Source organism: Acipenser ruthenus, chromosome 28 (genome assembly GCF_902713425.1).
Source record: "Acipenser ruthenus chromosome 28, fAciRut3.2 maternal haplotype, whole genome shotgun sequence".
NCBI lineage: Eukaryota > Metazoa > Chordata > Actinopteri > Acipenseriformes > Acipenseridae > Acipenser > Acipenser ruthenus.
In genome coordinates, this window is record NC_081216.1 from 9,577,683 (window position 1) to 9,595,467 (window position 17,785).

General features: G+C 44.9%; 1 protein-coding gene across 3 annotated transcripts in view; it reads right to left on the reverse strand.

Annotated features, from left to right (window-relative positions):
- Positions 1–1,110: 1,110 nt before the first annotated feature.
- LOC117435074 (mitogen-activated protein kinase kinase kinase 3-like) overlaps positions 1,111–17,785 on the reverse strand; it is a 56,563-nt gene continuing 39,888 nt past the window's right edge. For all 3 annotated transcript variants that reach the window (XM_034057994.3, XM_034057993.3, XM_034906840.2), the window contains 8 exons: positions 17,205–17,272; positions 16,807–16,899; positions 15,837–16,028; positions 15,048–15,196; positions 13,185–13,316; positions 6,468–6,597; positions 4,604–4,781; positions 1,111–4,124 (listed from right to left, as the gene is read on the reverse strand). In XM_034057994.3, the coding sequence (XP_033913885.1) occupies positions 3,896–4,124; positions 4,604–4,781; positions 6,468–6,597; positions 13,185–13,316; positions 15,048–15,196; positions 15,837–16,028; positions 16,807–16,899; positions 17,205–17,272 (1,171 nt within the window). In that variant the 3' untranslated portion in view covers positions 1,111–3,895. The remainder of the gene's footprint in view (positions 4,125–4,603; positions 4,782–6,467; positions 6,598–13,184; positions 13,317–15,047; positions 15,197–15,836; positions 16,029–16,806; positions 16,900–17,204; positions 17,273–17,785) is intronic.

Consider the following 17,785-nt stretch of genomic DNA (forward strand, 5'->3'; position numbering starts at 1 on the left):
CGCCCTCGTGAAATCTACTAACCAAAACTTTCATTTAACCCCCAGACACAGTGCCTGAGAGCCAGAGGAGACTCTCATATATGTGAATAGTCAGTCACACTTTACAGTTTAGTTATTTCTAAAGAAACACTTTTTCTATTTGAAACTCATTATGGGATTAATTTGCACAAATTCCTCAGTTTCAGAATCCAAGTTCTTGTTACTAATGAGTCCTGGCTTCTGTTAACTAGTGGGACAGGGCGCTGGCAGTGGTGTGGATGCAGATATTGCACGGCCCCAAGCTGGTTTAAGGGCGGGGTTGTGTGGAAGTAAACGCTGGCGTCTCCTTCGCTTCTCCAGTTTACAAGAACAGAGGACATGCCTGCAAAGGGAAAGACTTCTGAAAGTGTTGAACAGTCACAAACGGGATGGATTAGTCTGAAGCCCTGCCCTTGAAGCAGATTTCCACCCCCTGCTGTTTCCAATTTATTGACAAAACCAGTAGATGAGGTAACCAACAGGCATGTAAACAGAGAGGAGGGAACGAACCCCAAGCCAGAGGGTCGACTCTGAGCTTAGCTATGCAGCACCAGGAAGGTACAGCAGAGAGTCTCTGGGCTTGCCTCTGCAGCACCAGCAAGGTAAAGCAGAGAGGCTCTGGGCTTGCCTCTGCAGCACCAGCAAGGTAAAGCAGAGAGGCTCTGGGCTTGCCTCTGCAGCACCAGCAAGGTAAAGCAGAGAGGCTCTGGGCTTGCTTCTGCAGCACCAGCAAGGTAAAGCAGAGAGGCTCTGGGCTTGCCTCTGCAGCACCAGCAAGGTAAAGCAGAGAGGCTCTGGGCTTGCCTCTGCAGCACCAGCAAGGTAAAGCAGAGAGGCTCTGGGCTTGCCTCTGCAGCACCAGCAAGGTAAAGCAGAGAGGCTCTGGGCTTGCCTCTGCAGCACCAGCAAGGTAAAGCAGAGAGGCTCTGGGCTTACCTCTGCAGCACCAGCAAGGTAAAGTTGAGAGGCTTATCAGGACAGACCTGTTATGTGACTCAGGTAAACTTGGGGGGTTAAAATAGAAAAGGAATAAAGTCATCAATCCTATCAACAGCATTAGAACTGCAATAATCACAAACACCCACACTATCAATAGGTATATTGATCATTTTATTGTAAATACATTTGATACACTGGGCTGGCTTTGCACTGCAAGCCCCCTATCGATATATATATATATATATACTGGTTCCTAGTCTTCTGTTTAACCCAGGGTCCCACCCTGCCAGTGCTCATCAGTGACCATGAAACCGCAGCAAGAAACTCTTCTCAATGCTTGATGCAATAGAGGACATTCCCTGTGACTACACAGTTACAGATGAAGCAGCAGCCTGACCCATTTACAGTCCTGTTAACAGCAGCCTGCCTTGGAACTGCTTGCATGAGAGTAACATTTAACTTCAATAGTAAACTGAAAAGTTTGTATTCTACATGGGGTGTAAAGACAGGCCTGCTGGTATTTGGATTGTATACCATACAGGATAATACCTGCTTTTTCTGTCCTTTTATTCAAATATTCTAGCAAACCAAACATGGCAACACAAAACCTATTTACAAGCTTCTACTGTGGCAACTGGACAAAAATGCCTCCGCACAGGGTCAGGGTTACTGTGTTACACCACCATGTTTGTACAGCTGTCTTAAAATAGCTCATTATTAGGGTGCAGTTAATATCCTTGTGTAGAGTTAACACGTATAATACCGTATACATGAGATCGATGCACTGTCTGAAGGGCTGAAACACATGTTCCGGGTGTAAGAACTTGTATAAATCTACAGCACAGATTCCTACCCGGTGTTGTCAATAAAGGTTTAAATAACATCTTTTGATGCAAAAGATACCCCCCACCCAAAAAAAGAACATTTTCCAATTAAGGATGTTCCTGATCTGTCCTTTTGGGAATGGCCCTTTGGGATATGAAGGTCACAACATTACAGTATATAAAACATTTCAACTGTGTTTATTTATGTTACTCTTAATAATGAGGCAGATGTACCCTGGGCTAAACAGAATCGTCAGGCTGGGAGAAATGCCAGGCTATCGCACCCTGTCAGATTCCACTGTAGAGCTGAGACACACACTGCAGAATCACTGTCTGGAGCGTCTCTCTCCACTATACTCACACCCTGTCAGATTCCACTGCAGAGCTGAGACACACACTGCAGAATCACTGTCTGGAGCGCCTCTCTCCACTATACTCACACCCTGTCAGATTCCACTACAGAGCTGAGTCACACACTGCAGAATCACTGTCTGGAGCGCCTCTCTCCACTATACTCACACCCTGTCAGATTCCACTGCAGAATCACTGTCTGGAGCGCCTCTCTCCACTATACTCACACCCTGTCAGATTCCACTGCAGAGCTGAGACACACACTGCAGAATCACTGTCTGGAGCGCCTCCCACCCTCTCCACTCACCCTATGAAGGCAGTGGTTCACAAGCGATGGGCTGCCATGACAACGTGGGCTTGCTTTTGTGAAGTAAGCAAGATGAATTAACATCTTTTCTGATGAAAGTACCACCGATGGTTTTAAATCATTCTCGTGCAGCTCGGCATATTTATTTACTAAACCCCTCCTTGTAAAGGACCACAGGGTTCATTTAGCGTGCTTTGTTGGTTTGAAGATACTGGCAGCAGCCCATGAATAATGAGAAGCAGGTGTTCTTGTAAAGCAGTTCTGCCTGCAGTTATTTGAATCCCAGATAAAGGTCCAAAAGGAGAGCTAGTCAGAGGAACGATGTTCTGACAGACTAGTCTTAATGATGAGCTGGTCATTGTGCCAATGAGGGAGCCTTCTCTACCAGCAAGACTACATAGCCACAGGAATAGCCAATTCATTTGGAGACAGGCAGGTAACACTGCACATTAATGGGCTTATACACTGGTACATTTAGCTGAAAACATGTCAAACTAAATGAATCCTCAGGTTCTACAGTTATACTACAGTCTACCCTTATTCTGTGGATTGATGAGATCTGACAGGAAACAAGGCGATTGATCATTTCTCCCAGATCTTCACTACAAATAAACCTTCTGCATATTCTCTGCAAAACCAGCTGCTTTTTCTCTTTTTTGTTTTAAAGGCATCATTAGATTTCAAACAGTCTAGAGTCGGGATATAAAAAAAAAACCTCATCAATTAATGAACTCGAGGATATAAATAAAGTAAAAGAGGCATCACATTATATGAGAAGAAAAGAGCTAAAAGCTAAAAAAAACTACATTCATAAAAAGTGCATTTCTGAAAAAATAAATGCTAGGATTTGGCATGTCTGAACCCCTGTGAGAGTCTTTTCTCCATGCCGCAGTAACAGATAGCATTTGGTAAAGTATAAAATACTGGAGTGGATATTTAAAGCAATCATTATAATTCTCTCAGTAAGGACACTTTTCTTTGGTATGCTTCGGAAGCGGAATCCCTTTTTAAACCCCGAGGGCGCCGGGCACAGCACAGTACAGCTGTGTGGCTCCAGTGAGGAAATACTCTTTGGTAAAGGTATGAAGACACACGTCTCTCCTGAGCTACTGCACGGGAGGACGGTGAAGGCAGGAACAAGATCAGACGGATTGGCACAAGTACAAATACTCCAGTGGATCCTGGGCTCTGCAGATCTGTCATCAGCAACACAAAGTCTTTGGACAAGAAATCTGACAGCCTGCAGTCACCTCTTCTGGATTGCACTGGTAGTGCGAGCACTGAACTTGAAGGATAACTGCTTCTCTGTTTTCAGAGACACACACACACTTAGTTTCTTTGCAGCACCCCTGCTGGTGATGGATTGCTCCCTTCTCTCCACGGGATGAAGAAGCTGGTAACGCTGCAGCTCGGCGGGCCGCCCCCAGTCCATCTGTCTGGAGAGGGGGGGGCGAGCTCAGAACACGGTCTGAGAGATGGGGTGTCTCAGCAGCTCCTCTGCGGATGGCCGGTGCTTCGCCTCCACGAAGATGCGCTTCAGGAAGTCCCGGCAGTGGTCCGAGATGTGCGAGGGGAGCTGGGGGTTGGTTGGCTGGGTGGCGATCTTGAAAATGGCTGCCATGGCTTCAAACTCTGCCCACGGTGGCTTCTCCGTCAGCATCTCCACCACTGTGCAGCCCAGACTCCTACCAGCAGAAACAACACAGGGTCAGCACAGGATACCAGGGACATCACTTTCCAGCTTATTATTAGAACTGCATTTGAAGAAAGGGCCCATAATTTTTGGAAAGGAACATATCACTTTTGCCTTGTAGGGTCAATTAGAACAGACATCAGGAATGATTTCATGGAAACATTTTTTTTCCGATCACTAGTAAACCAGCCAGTGTGCTGGATGGAGTGACACTGGGCTGGTGGCGCTGCAGAGTCCTGGCACGGCTCTCCTGCCTTCACTGTGCCAAGGCACTCATGTCATTCATGCAGCACGTGCACTAGGAAAATTACAACCCCAAAAATAGCTGCCCGGCAACAGATTCTGGCTCTCATCCAATCACATCCTCTCCTGATGGATCCTAGCCAATCAGATTGCAAAGGGGAACCTACAATGACTTCACAGCAGGTGGAGCCTTCCCTGGGCTGAGCTGTAACTGGACGGAGGTCTTACCACACATCAGCCTTCCTGCCGTAGCCCTCCCCGCTGATCACCTCCGGACTCATCCAGTAGGGGGTGCCGGTGACTGAGCGGATCCCCGTCCCGGACATGCAGATGGTCTGCAGGCGCTTGCTGGCGCCAAAATCCCCCAGCTTCACGTTACCCGCAGAGTCACGCAGAATATTGGCCCCTTTAAAAGAATCAAACAAACAAACAAACAAACAAATCAATAAAACCACCCTGTAGCTTTACAATATATATATATATATATATATATATATATATATATATATATATATATATATATATATTGTAAGATAGCGGGTTGTGAGAGACGGCAGAAAGAAAAACATGTGAGAATGCACCGTTTTGTATTGCTTTGTTGTTTTATTTAATTTTCTAATTGATTTGTTAATTGTTTTATTATTAATGATTATCCACACCTGGGCTTTATTAGGGGATTTAAAAGGAGAGCAAGCAGTCTGCTCGTGGCTGCTGAGTAGAAGGAGGCAGAAGAGGTGCTCTGTCTCCAAGTAGCCAGAGAAAAAGTAAGTGCGGTGTCAAACCAGTGTGTGTTTAAGTTTGAGGTTTTTTGAAAAGTCGGGAAAACAGCTTAGCTGTCCTGTGTTAGTAAGGGTGTTCCCGTGTGTTAGTTAGTGCTCGTACAGAGCTAGGTGTTTATTTTGTGTATTTGTTTTATTTTTGTCTTTATTAAAAAAAATTAGCGCAACCGCGCAAGACAGCATTTCTGTGTGTTGGGTCGTATTTTTAAAGGGGCACGAACCCGAGTGAGTGCGAATCGTGTTATAATATATATATACATATATATATATATATATATATATATATAGAGAGAGAGAGAGAGAGAGATATATATATATATATAGATATAGATATATAGATATTTTGTATTTCTCTGGAATGTGTTCGACTGCTTTTCTTTCTTGATGTTAGAGCCAGGATTATTTCCTGCTCAAGGTTTTTAAAATGCATTTTTTGTCTCTGGTCTAAACTCACAGGACATGGCTCCTTGTGACTAACATGCATTATTGTAATTACTGCACATCAGTAGAAATAACATGATCTAACAGACCCTGTAGGAACAATGAATCATGTATCACGTCCCAGCCTCTAACAGATCTGCTAAGGATTCACATCACTGTGTAGTTTGGAAACGTTGATGAGTTAGATCCAGTTTCACTGCTGTCAGCCCTCACCTTCCACAATCCCTTCACTTGCACCCACGCAATGTAACAGCAAAACAGAACAACCATTAGCAACTGTTTCCTTCCATAATATAATCAATAATCCGAAAGCTGAGACTTCAGAGTGCAGCATCAGCAATGAGCCTGAGCACAGGGCAGCACTGTGGAGAGGGGAGGGGGAGGGGGAGAGGGTGCTGGATTCTCAAAGCTATTCACTGCAAGTCATCATTAGCACCATTAACTAGCAGCCCCAGTATCTCCTGCGCAGTTAAATGCCTCTCCGCAGGAATGTGTTGCAAGCCTGACGTGAAAGCAGTCAGCACACAAGCTCTTTAGCCTGTGTGTGTCTGTGCTGGTGTCACAGAGGAAGTCAAGCCTTCCTCTGAGCCGGGCTGAGGGGCTGCCGAGGAGACGGGTGTTCCTGTTGAAGATTTATGACATTCTGTCTGGGCTCGGCTGAATGCCGCGTCTGTGGGCCTGCACTGTGACCCCGTCTTCCTCCCGCCAGCCCTGTGCTCTCACGTTTAACCCTTCCGTGTCCATGTCGAAGCGCACTAGCTACACCAGTTCATAAAAGCAGCTACACAAAACATGTGAAATATGGCAAAAAGAAACAGCACAGGCTATTACCCTGCGCCCCCCTGAGTGTTATGATAAGTCCGAAGGCTCACCTTTGATATCGCGGTGCACGATCATGTTGCTGTGCAGGTAGGACATGCCCTCCAGGATCTGCCGTGTGTACTTCCGGGTCACGTTCTCCGTAAGCGCTCCGTATGCCTTCAGCTGATCCTTCACAGAGCCCTGCACACAGGAGAGCTTCAATCAGCATGAACAAGACCAGCACTAGTGCTGCACAGAGCCCTGCACACAGGAGAGCTTCAATCAGCATGAACAAGACCAGCACTAGTGCTGCACAGAGCCCTGCACACAGGAGAGCTTCAATCAGCATGAACAAGACCAGCACTAGTGCTGCACAGAGCCCTGCACACAGGAGAGCTTCAATCAGCATGAACAAGACCAGCACTAGTGCTGCACAGAGCCCTGCACACAGGAGAGCTTCAATCAGCATTAGCAGCAATGGCTCTGCAGGGCTCTACATTTAGATTTTTTTACTACTGGCCCCTTGGGCCACTGAGGTAGTGTTTTACTGGACCGGATACAATTTTAACTGGCCCAATAATAAGTACAAAACTGTATCACCCTGCTCGGCAAGTTAATAGCAGAGTAATGTATTAGGGTTGTGTGATAGCGTCATTCAAAAATAAAACAAACACTCTTATGGTTTATTTGTTTAACCATTCTGATATACCAATATGTTTAAATGGTAATAGCTGATCTATTTTTTAAATCTGGCTTTTTGTACATTTAACATGTTTTGACTAGATGACAATGAGTTATCATCTGGAATAAATTCACCCGATGTTTCATTTTTAAACTATTATTGTGTTATTTTATATACTGTTATTTTTGGCTTCAGAGTTGCTATGGCGTCAGTAAATTAAAGAAAAAAAAAAAAACTCCCAGTTTTTCACTGTGGTAATCTGGTGATCCTAAACTACATGGACAGTGCGAGAAACTGAAGCTCTGCTAGAAATTTTGGTCAGACACCAAAATCTTGCCGAACTCGACAAAACTCACAAAATAGTAAAATATATTCAATCTTTTCTCAAATTACTTTGTTTAATGCTGACAGTAGGAGAACCGTGCAGAATTGCATAAACTGCATTCTCCTGCTGTGGGCATTCAAGAAATGTATTTATTAAATTAGCAAAGTGCTCCCCAGTGCTTTCTTCCACAGCAGTATATAAAAATCTAAAACAGGCTCTATTAAAAACCAGAGCAATAGGCCCCCGAGTGGCGCATCCAGTAAAAGCAGTCGCTAGAGTGCAGGATGCGCTCTATAGCCTGGACGTCGCAAGTTCGAGTCCAGGCTATTCCACAGCTGACCGTGGACGGGAGCTCCCAGGGGGCGGCGCTCAATTGGCCGAGCGTTGCCCGGGGGGAAGGAGGGTTAGGTTCGCCCGGGGGGAGGGAGGGTTAGGTCGGCCAGGGTGTTCTCGGCTCACCGCGCACCAGCGACCCCTGTAGTCTGGCCGGGCGCCTGCGGGCATGCCTGTAAGCTGCCCAGAGCTGCGTTGTCCTCCGACGCTGTAGCTCTGAGGCGGCTGCACGGTGAGTCTTCAGAGTGTAAAGAAGCGGGCGGCTGACAGCACACGCTTCGGAGGAGAGCGTGTGTTCATCTTCACCCCTCCCGAGTCAGCGCAGGGGTGGTAGCGGTGAGCTGAGCCTAAAGAAAATAATTGGGCATTTCAAATTGGGGAGAAAATAATAAAAACTAATTGGCAACGACTAAAAATTATAAAAAAAAACAAAAAACAGAGCAATACATCAATAGCTGCCATCTTTCAAGATGCCTTGCAGGATATTGTAAACATCCGGTTCACACACTATATAAACGAGCCAAGTGCATGTGCAAACTGCAAAACCGAAAGGGGAAAAAAAATAATAAAAATAAATAAAATTTGCTTGCATGCATATTCTTGCATGCATATTCTTTCATGATGATTTTTTATTTCTGTATGTTTAGTAATGTCTACGGAAACCAAAGAGAGCCCACGTCTCAAATAAATAAGTGGCTAAGCGTTGCCGTTCAGTATATGCTGTTGTATTATTTCAGCCATTTAACATGCACACATTGGCGTGCTTGTCAGAAAATGAAAACACTGTGTTCAGGACTTGAAAATGTATGTGTACAAATGATACGCGTTCACAAGCAAACCCGCAACCGAGCTGTTACCATGTTAACTGCAACGCTAAAAGGTTAACGGATTTATACTAATAATAAACACTATTCAAACAATAATAATAATAAAAGTAATCGTTCTCAGATGGTTGTCGCTTGTAGCCTCTCCAAAGTCAGCACCAATCTTACTGCTGATACGAACGAGCCCTGTAAAGATTGTGAAAGGCATTTCTGAACACATTTTATCCCAAATCAAAACGTTAGACAGTTCGATCCCGTTGTCCAGCTTCCACGCGCGTATCTGGGTATTCATCGGTGCATCTTTTTTCGCTGCAGTCACAGCAACAAACAAACACCTGCTATCCTGCAAACTATTACTGTGAGGCTGGATATGAGGGCAACTAAATGTTGAATTCCCAACACAAAGCTGCTGTTTTATTTGCGAGTCTGGGAAACTGACATTTGTTTCACTGTCATCATGAAGCAGAAGTCTTTCTTCCACTCCACTCTATATTTTCGTCTTAATTTTTTTTTCATAATTTCTTTCTTTATCATTATTGATTTAAACACTTTACTTTTGGCTTATTAGTGTAGTTGGCCGCTTAGTTGTAAAAAAAACAAAAATAAAAAACCCCTGCATCGTACAAAGTTGCCATGTCTAGGTAACGCGTATTACCAGCATCACTTCAACACATAGTCTCAGATGCTGACTGTGCAACACATACGACGTGCGGCGCGAAAGTTCGGACGAGTTCAATTACGCCGTTATGGGGGGGGGGGGGGGTAAGTTTTAAAAATGGGTTTGTAAATTCGTTTTTTTCAGCTTTTTGGCACACTGACCCATTTTCCTGCATTCATGAAATGGAAGCCATGTGCACTATACTATATACATTATACAGGTAAAAAATGTAAGCGGCCCAGTCGGGACTGTGGTGCTTCATAACTACCGGCCAAACTGCGATCTCTACCGGCCCCGGGCCGCCGGGCCATGGTTAATGTCGAACCCTGCATTACACAACACTGCCTGTTACACTCCACAGCCTCAGTCCCCCAGTGTCTGAAACTGTAGCCATTATAAAACTGTATGTCATGATTGTCACTCTCAAGGGGCATTTCCCCCGTTCCTAAACTGATAAAGCATTTAGACATTTCCTTCCTGTGCAATGTGCTGAATCACTGACTACTTTAGTTTCAATTCGTCTTGCCTAAAGTCTCGCTGTCCAACCAAACAGCTTTCAACACAATTATTATTTTCAGTCTAGTAAAAATAGTGAAACACCCCAATGAAATGTGGAGTGCCTCATTTATAAACCTAGCTAAACACCTTCCTTCTGTAACATGGGTAATGAGACTTAGGGCAGGGGATGAGGGACTGGGGGCAGGGGGTGAAATCCAAGCCAGTTGTCTTTATGAAATCATTTCTAAAACTCTTCCTAACAAGTCTTTGCACACAGCAACATGCCCTGAGAAGTCTAGAATGGGATCAGAAAAGTTTCCCCTTGCATTTGTAGCTCATGATGTAGCCATCATCAATCCAGCCTCCACTCTGAATGGGCTGACTGTCACAAGCAGGGGTTTCTCATGGAATGACGTGCTTAATGTTGCACAACAGCAGCAGGTTCTCACCCTGGGCCGCTGTGCTGCTGAGCTCTGGCAGCAGTATGAAGGGGGGAGAAAACAAAAAAACAGGAGGGAGACCACATCAAAACAAGGGAAACAACTCAGGTAAGACCACTATTAAATGTATTTATCTTAATGCTAGAAGTCTCAGAAACAAAATGTTAGAACTTGATGCTACTGCACTAACAAGTAACTACGATGTGATAGGTGTTACAGAAACTTGGTTGTCTGAGAGTGATGGAGACGAATATAATATTAGTGGGAACACACTATATAGGAAAGACAGGCAGGACAGAAGAGGCGGAGGGGTAGCGCTATACATAAGAAATAGCCTTGAAGCCCTGGTGTTAAATCAGGACAAAGAAAACAATGCAGAATCAATATGGGTCAGAATAATGGACACAAATTCAAAGGGCATAATAATAGGAGCATGCTATAGACCGCCAAATTCAGATGCTGAGCAAAATAATCTGTTATACAATGACATTTGTAATGCGTGTAGAAAAGGAGAAGCCATACTAATGGGGGATTTCAACTTCCCCTGTATAAAATGGGAAAACCCGATGGGGGGGCACGACGGATGAAATTGAAATGGTGGAAATGACAAATGACTGCTTCCTAACGCAATTTGTCAAGGCACCAACTAGAGGGGAGGCATGCCTTGATTTAGTCTTTTCAAATAACGAAGCCAGAATAACTAAAACAGAGGTCAGAGAGCCATTGGCAAACTCAGACCACAACATGGTCTCATTTGAAGTATTTTTTAAAACCCCAAAAGTAATGACTAAAGCTAAGGTTTACAATTTTAGAAAAGCAAACTATGAAGGTATGAAACAGAGACTAACAGAAGTAGATTGGAGTAAAATAGAGAAAATATCCACAGAAAAAGGATGGCTGTTTTTTTAAAAATGTAGTACTAGAGGCGCAAAACAATTACATCCCAAAAGTAGACAAATCTAAATCTAAAACAAAATGGCCAAAATGGTTTAATAGATCAATTAAAAAAAATATTCAGCGAAAAAAGGCATTTTACAGAGCGTTTAAAAGGGACCAAAAACAAAGCACACAGCAAGAGTACTTGGAACTGCAAACACAAGTCAAAAAGGAAGTTAGAAAGGCCAAGAGAGAGATAGAAATCAATATTGCTAAGGGGGCTGAAACCAATTCCAAAATGTTTTTCCAATATTATAACAGCAAGAGAACATTCAAAGAGGATGTTAAATGTCTAAGAGACACAAATGGCAAAATCATAGACGAAGAAAAAAAAATAGCAAATATATTAAATGATTACTTTTCACAGGTTTTTACAAAGGAGGACACAGACAACATGCCCCACATGTCGACCTGTTCCTATCCAATTTTAAATAACTTTAGCATAACAGAGGCAGAAGTGTTAAAGGGACTAGGAGCTCTTAAAATAAACAAATCCCCTGGGCCAGATGAGATCCTCCCAATAGTACTCAAAGAAATGAAAGAAGTTATTTACAAACCGCTAACCAAGATCATGCAACAGTCTCTTGACACAGGGGTTGTACCGACAGACTGGAAAATAGCAAAAGTAATACCGATCCACAAAAAGGGAGACAAAACCGAACCAGGTAACTACAGACCAATAAGCCTGACTTCTATTTTATGTAAACTTATGGAAACTATAATAAGATCCAAAATGGAAAATTACCTATATAGTAACAGTATCCTGGGAGACAGTCAGCATGGCTTTAGGAAAGGGAGATCGTGTCTAACTAACCTGCTTAATTTTTTGAGGATGCAACATCGACAATGAATAATTGCAAAGCATACAACATGGTTTATTTAGATTTCCAGAAAGCTTTTGACAAAGTCCTGCATAAAAGATTAATTCTCAAACTGAAAGTAGTGGGGATTCAAGGAAATGCATACACATGGATTAGGGAGTGGTTAACTGGTAGAAAACTGAAAGTAGTGATTAGAGGAGAAACCTCAAAATGGAGCGAGGTAACCAGTGGAGTACCACAGGGATCAGTATTAGGTCCTCTGCTATTCCTAATCTACATTAATGATTTAGATTCTGGTATAGTAAGCAAACTTGTTAAATTTGCAGACGACACAAAAATAGGAGTGGCAAACACCGTTGCAGCAGCAAAGGTCATTCAAAATGATCTAGACAGCATTCAGAACTGGGCAGACACATGGCAAATTACATTTAATAGAGAAAAGTGTAAGGTACTGCACGCAGGCAATACAAATGTGCATTATAAATATCATACGGGAGACACTGAAATTGAAGAAGGAATCTATGAAAAAAACCTAGGAGTTTATGTTGACTCAGAAATGTCTTCATCTAGACAATGTGGGGAAGCTATAAAAAAGGCCAACAAGATGCTTGGATATATTTTGAGAAGTGTTGAATTTAAATCAAGGGAAGTAATGTTAAAACTCTACAATGCATTAGTAAGACCTCACCTAGAATATTGTGTTCAGTTCTGGTCACCTCGTTACAAAAAGGATATTGTTGCTCTAGAAAGAGTGCAAAGAAGAGCAACCAGAATTATCTCGAGTTTAAAACGCATGTCGTATGCAGACAGGCTAAAAGAATTGAATCTATTCAGTCTTGAACAAAGAAGACTACGCGGCGATCTGATTCAAACATTCAAAATCCTAAAAGGTATAGACAATGTCGACCCATGGGACTTCTTTGACCTGAAAAAAGAAACAAGGACTAGGGGTCACAAATGGAGATTAGATAAAGGGGCATTCAGAACAGAAAATAGGAGGCACTTTTTTACACAGAGAATTGTGACGGTCTGGAACCAACTCCCCAGTAATGTTGTTGAAGCTGACACCCTGGGATCCTTCAAGAAGCTGCTTGATGAGATTCTGGGATCAATAAGCTACTAACAACCAAACGAGCAAGATGGGCTGAATGGCCTCCTCTCGTTTGTAAACTTTCTTATGTTCTTATGTTCTTATGAACAGAGGTTGATAGAGTTGAAGAAAGGAAACTATTTGGTGAGTGAGGTAGCAGGCTTGGCAGAGCTGTACGCACCCCGGGCATGTACTCCATGAAGATGGTGAGTGTCTTATGAGCCTTGTCCCTCAGGCAGCCGTAGTACTGCACTATCCGCTCGTGATGAAGGTTCTTCAGTAACTGGATCTCACACTCCAGCGCACTCACCTCCTAACCAACAAGGACAGAAAGGAGACAAACGTTATCAGGGAGGAACAGGCTGGGTCAGCCAATCACATCTCACCCAATCACATCTCACCCAATCAATACCCTGCCCTACTCACTCACTGAGCCACACCCAATCACATCTCACCCAATCAATACCCTGTCCTACTCACTCACTGAGCCACACCCAATCACATCTCACCCAATCAATACCCTGTCCTACTCACTCACTGAGCCACACCCAATCACATCTCACCCAATCAATACCCTAACCTACTCACTCACTGAGCCACATCCAATCACATCTCACCCAATCAATACCCTGTCCTACTCACTCACTGAGCCACACCCAATCACATCTCACCCAATCAATACCCTGTCCTACTCACTCACTGAGCCACACCCAATCACATCTCACCCAATCAATACCCTGTCCTACTCACTCACTGAGCCACACCCAATCACATCTCACCCAATCAATACCCTGTCCTACTCACTCACTGAGCCACACCCAATCACATCTCACCCAATTAATACCCTGTCCTACTCACTCACTGAGCCACACCCAATCAATACCCTGCCCTACTCACTCACTGAGCCACAGCCAATCACATCTCACCCAATCAATACCCTGCCCTACTCACTCACTGAGCCACACCCAATCACATCTCACCCAATCAATATCCTGTCCTACTCACTCACTGAGCCAAAGTCAGTGATTCGTTCCCTTCTCAATACACACACACACACACGCACACAGACACGCACGCAGGCACAGACACTTTCCTCTGCCTTCTACAGGAAGTGACAGGATTCATTTTCTCAGTTGTAGACAGGAAATAGCTTTCAAGAGAAAAAAAGATCAGCTCCTCTAAACTCCGGCCAGAAAATAAAGAGTTTTTGTTGACATCAGTGAGCAATCAGCCTGTCTCTGCCCTGCCCCCAGACTCAGGGCTGGCATCACAGGCTAAGTAAAGATTAGAAATGACTTGGGCTGCAACTTTTTACAAAGCACAATAAACTGCGCAGGAAGGCTAACCACAAATGACACAAAAAGTTTGTACAAAAATTTGTCATCGATTTACAAACTTGACCCGTCATTATACCCTTCAGAGTCGGTCCAGTTTTGAATATTTATTAATACAGTCCTTTAAATCTTATATTATCATATCACCTTCCCTGTAAAACGTGTCCTAATCTCCAGCTTCGATCGTTGGCTCTCTGGGTATCTTTCTTGTTATTTTATCTCATTATTATAAACTCTCTTGTATAACACAGAGAGGATATAGTTCTAAACGGGGAGCGCAAATATAATCAAGAGTGAGGGCTGACAAACGCAGAGGGGCGAAGTCTTTATTCACTCACTGATCACTGAGTTACCCACAGAGAACCACTGTGTTTATACCACATGGAATTAATTAACCATTTACTTATGATGAAAGACTGAATGCAGTCATTTATTTTAGTTTGATCGATTAGACATTGCTGTTGCTGTGGGGAGCTCTGAATTCACAGCTTGGCGAAGCTGCTATTGTGATGTCGCAGAGCTACAAGCGGGACACTGAAATATGTGAATGATAAACCCGCTTGGGAACCCCAATACACGTAACCCTGACACCTGCTGCACTGCGCCAGGCTCTCAATAGGAGGCAGAAGTGAGGTACATGGTTATCTTTTGTTGAGTCACAAGGTGTAGCAATCCAGGACATGCCCCCCCCACCTCCCCCCGACTCTCACCTTGCTGGTCTCGGGGCTCTCCGGGTCGAACTGGACCTGCTTGGCGGCGAGCTCACGGCCCGTGTCCACATCGTAGCACAGGTAGACACGCCCAAAGGCTCCCTGTCCCAGCAGCTTCCCTCTCCGCCAGTTCACTGGGGCACTGGGAGCTGTGAGAGGCCCACACACAGCAGGGTTAACACTGAATCAGATGTGTGCACTGGAAGTGAATACGCTGCACGCAGGAAGTCGCTTACTGTTTAAAGAGATGTCACCTTGTGCAGTTTGGGTGAGAGGGTCTGTCTGATCACACTGCGCAAGATGATTTCAGGTATAATAAGAGACTCTCTACACACGACAAATTCACTTTTTATAAATCACACAATACTGACCTCAGGAACTAATATTAAACATAAATTTAGAACAATGTCACGTGTTTTATGCACGGGATAACATCCCGTGCATAAAACAGTGTGGAATAGTGGTTAGGGCTCTGGACTCTTGACCGTAGGGTCGTGGGTTCAATCCCAGGTGGGGGACACTGCTGCTGTACCCTTGAGCAAGGTACTTTACCTAGATTGCTCCAGTAAAAACCCAACAGTATAAATGGGTAATTGTATGTAAAAAAGAATGTGATAGGTGTATAATGTGATATCTTGTAACAATTGTAAGTTGCCCTGGAAAAGGGCGTCTGTTAAGAAATAAAGAATACAAGGGGAGATGCACTGGAATTGTGGACTGGTTGATTTCTCACACAATAATACAGGTTTAACTGTGCTAAGCAGTGGTTCAGCCCCCTCCCTCACTTACACTTGGTGGGAACGTTCCTCTCCTGCACAGTCAGAGTGTTCTCGCTGTCTGCGCTGCGCAGGCGCCCTCTGCTGTCCAGGTACTGCACTGCCAGCCCCAGGTTCTCCCCATTGGTGCTGAGCGAGCGGCTGGACGGGACGAGAGTGAAGAGGTTCCCCTGCTGCCGGCGGATCCGAGGGAATGTGCGCCGGCCTGCGTACACAGAGAGTCAGAGAGAGAGAGACACAGGGAGAGAGAGAGAGAGACAGAGACCGACAGAGATACAGAGACAGACAGAGAATCAGAGAGAGAGAGAGAGACACAAGGAGAGAGAGACAGAGACAGACAGAGAATCAGAGAGAGAGAGACAGACACAAGGAGAGAGAGACAGACACACAGAGAGAGACAGAGAGAGAGACACACACAGAGAGATAGACAGAGTCAGAGAGAGAGACAGACACACAGAGAGAGAGAGAGAGACACATACATTAATATGATGTGCTCTCAACTACATACAATAATTATCTCCTGTTGAGGACATAGTGAATAAAGTAATTTTCATTACATTATTTATTGCCATTTTTTATTCTACATTAGATAGCAACCAGACACGACTCTCCTATTGTTTTATATGGAGGTCATATGTTCTGTTTTTAAATAAAGCACGGCTGAAAGCTGACTCTTGAGAGAGGACTGCTTACTGATGAGACGCTTCACAGGGACGCTCGAGCCCTGCTCTCAGAAACGCAATCCAAGTGCCCCCATTATCCAGACTATAAACTCGTCTCTGGGGTTTTACTGCCGGTGTTACTCAGTTCAGCTGACTGTAAAAGCAGGATTTACTGGAATCTAAAAACTAACAAACCACAGGAATTCTTTAACATGTACTGCCATGCTTATGTTCCAATGCAGTAACTGCAGCTGAACTGCAGGTACAGCGCAGCACATCCTAGTGGCCGATCTTGGTAATGACTAATCGCTTTGCACCCACCATCATTGTAATCCTTGTGCTGCATGGATACGTGGTATCGCCGTGGATACGTGCCGCCTTTCCCGGCTTTGTCGTAGACCTGGTTCTCCCGATCTGCAGACAATAAGAGTCACTTCATCAATGCGTATAAACAGAGCTGGGTTTTGCTATCAGCACCAGACTAGTTATCATGTGTATTGAAACTCGTTCCCTTTCCAGGATTTGGTTGCTTGTGACTCTTTTCGTTACCTCTGGCTCTCTCTTTTATTTTACTTTTTCTGCTCCTGTATCCTTTCCTATATTTTGATTACCTGATTGATTTGATTAACTTCTGTTTAATGATCTAGTGCCGATTCATGCAGCTCACATCAAGGGAACAGTCCAAGCTCGGACGCAGACTGCAGCATCGCGTGGCTTACCTGAGAACTCCTGTCTGTTATCAGGATAGCTCTGCGCTCTCGACATCCGGGATTTCCGAAGGGAAGGGCTGCAACACACCGAGCAACCAGTAAGTGACAGAAACAGCAACCGCCCCCGAGCACAGCATGGTGACCATGTTTAATAAGTGAGGGAGCGGGAGGGACCGGGGGGCAGGGGGTGAGGGACTGGGGGCAGAGGGTGAGGGACTGGGAGCAGGGGGTGAGGACTGGGAGCAGGGGGTGAGGGACTGGGGGTGAGCAACGGGGGGTGTGGGACTGGGGGCAGGAGGTGAGCGACTGGGGGTGAGGGACTGGGGGTAGGAGGTGAGGGACTGGGGGCAGGGGGTGAAGGTCAGGGGGCAGGGGGTGAGGGACTGGGGGCAGGGGGTGGGGGACTGGGGGTGAGCAATGGGGGTGAGGGACTGGGGGCAGGAGGTGAGGGTCTGGGGGCAGGGGGTGAGGGACTGAGGGTGAGCAACGGGGGGTGAGGGACTGGGGACAAGAGGTGAGGGACTGGGGTGAGCAACGGGGCAGGGGGTGAGGGAGTGTGGGCAGGGGGTGATGGACTGGGAGCAGAGGGT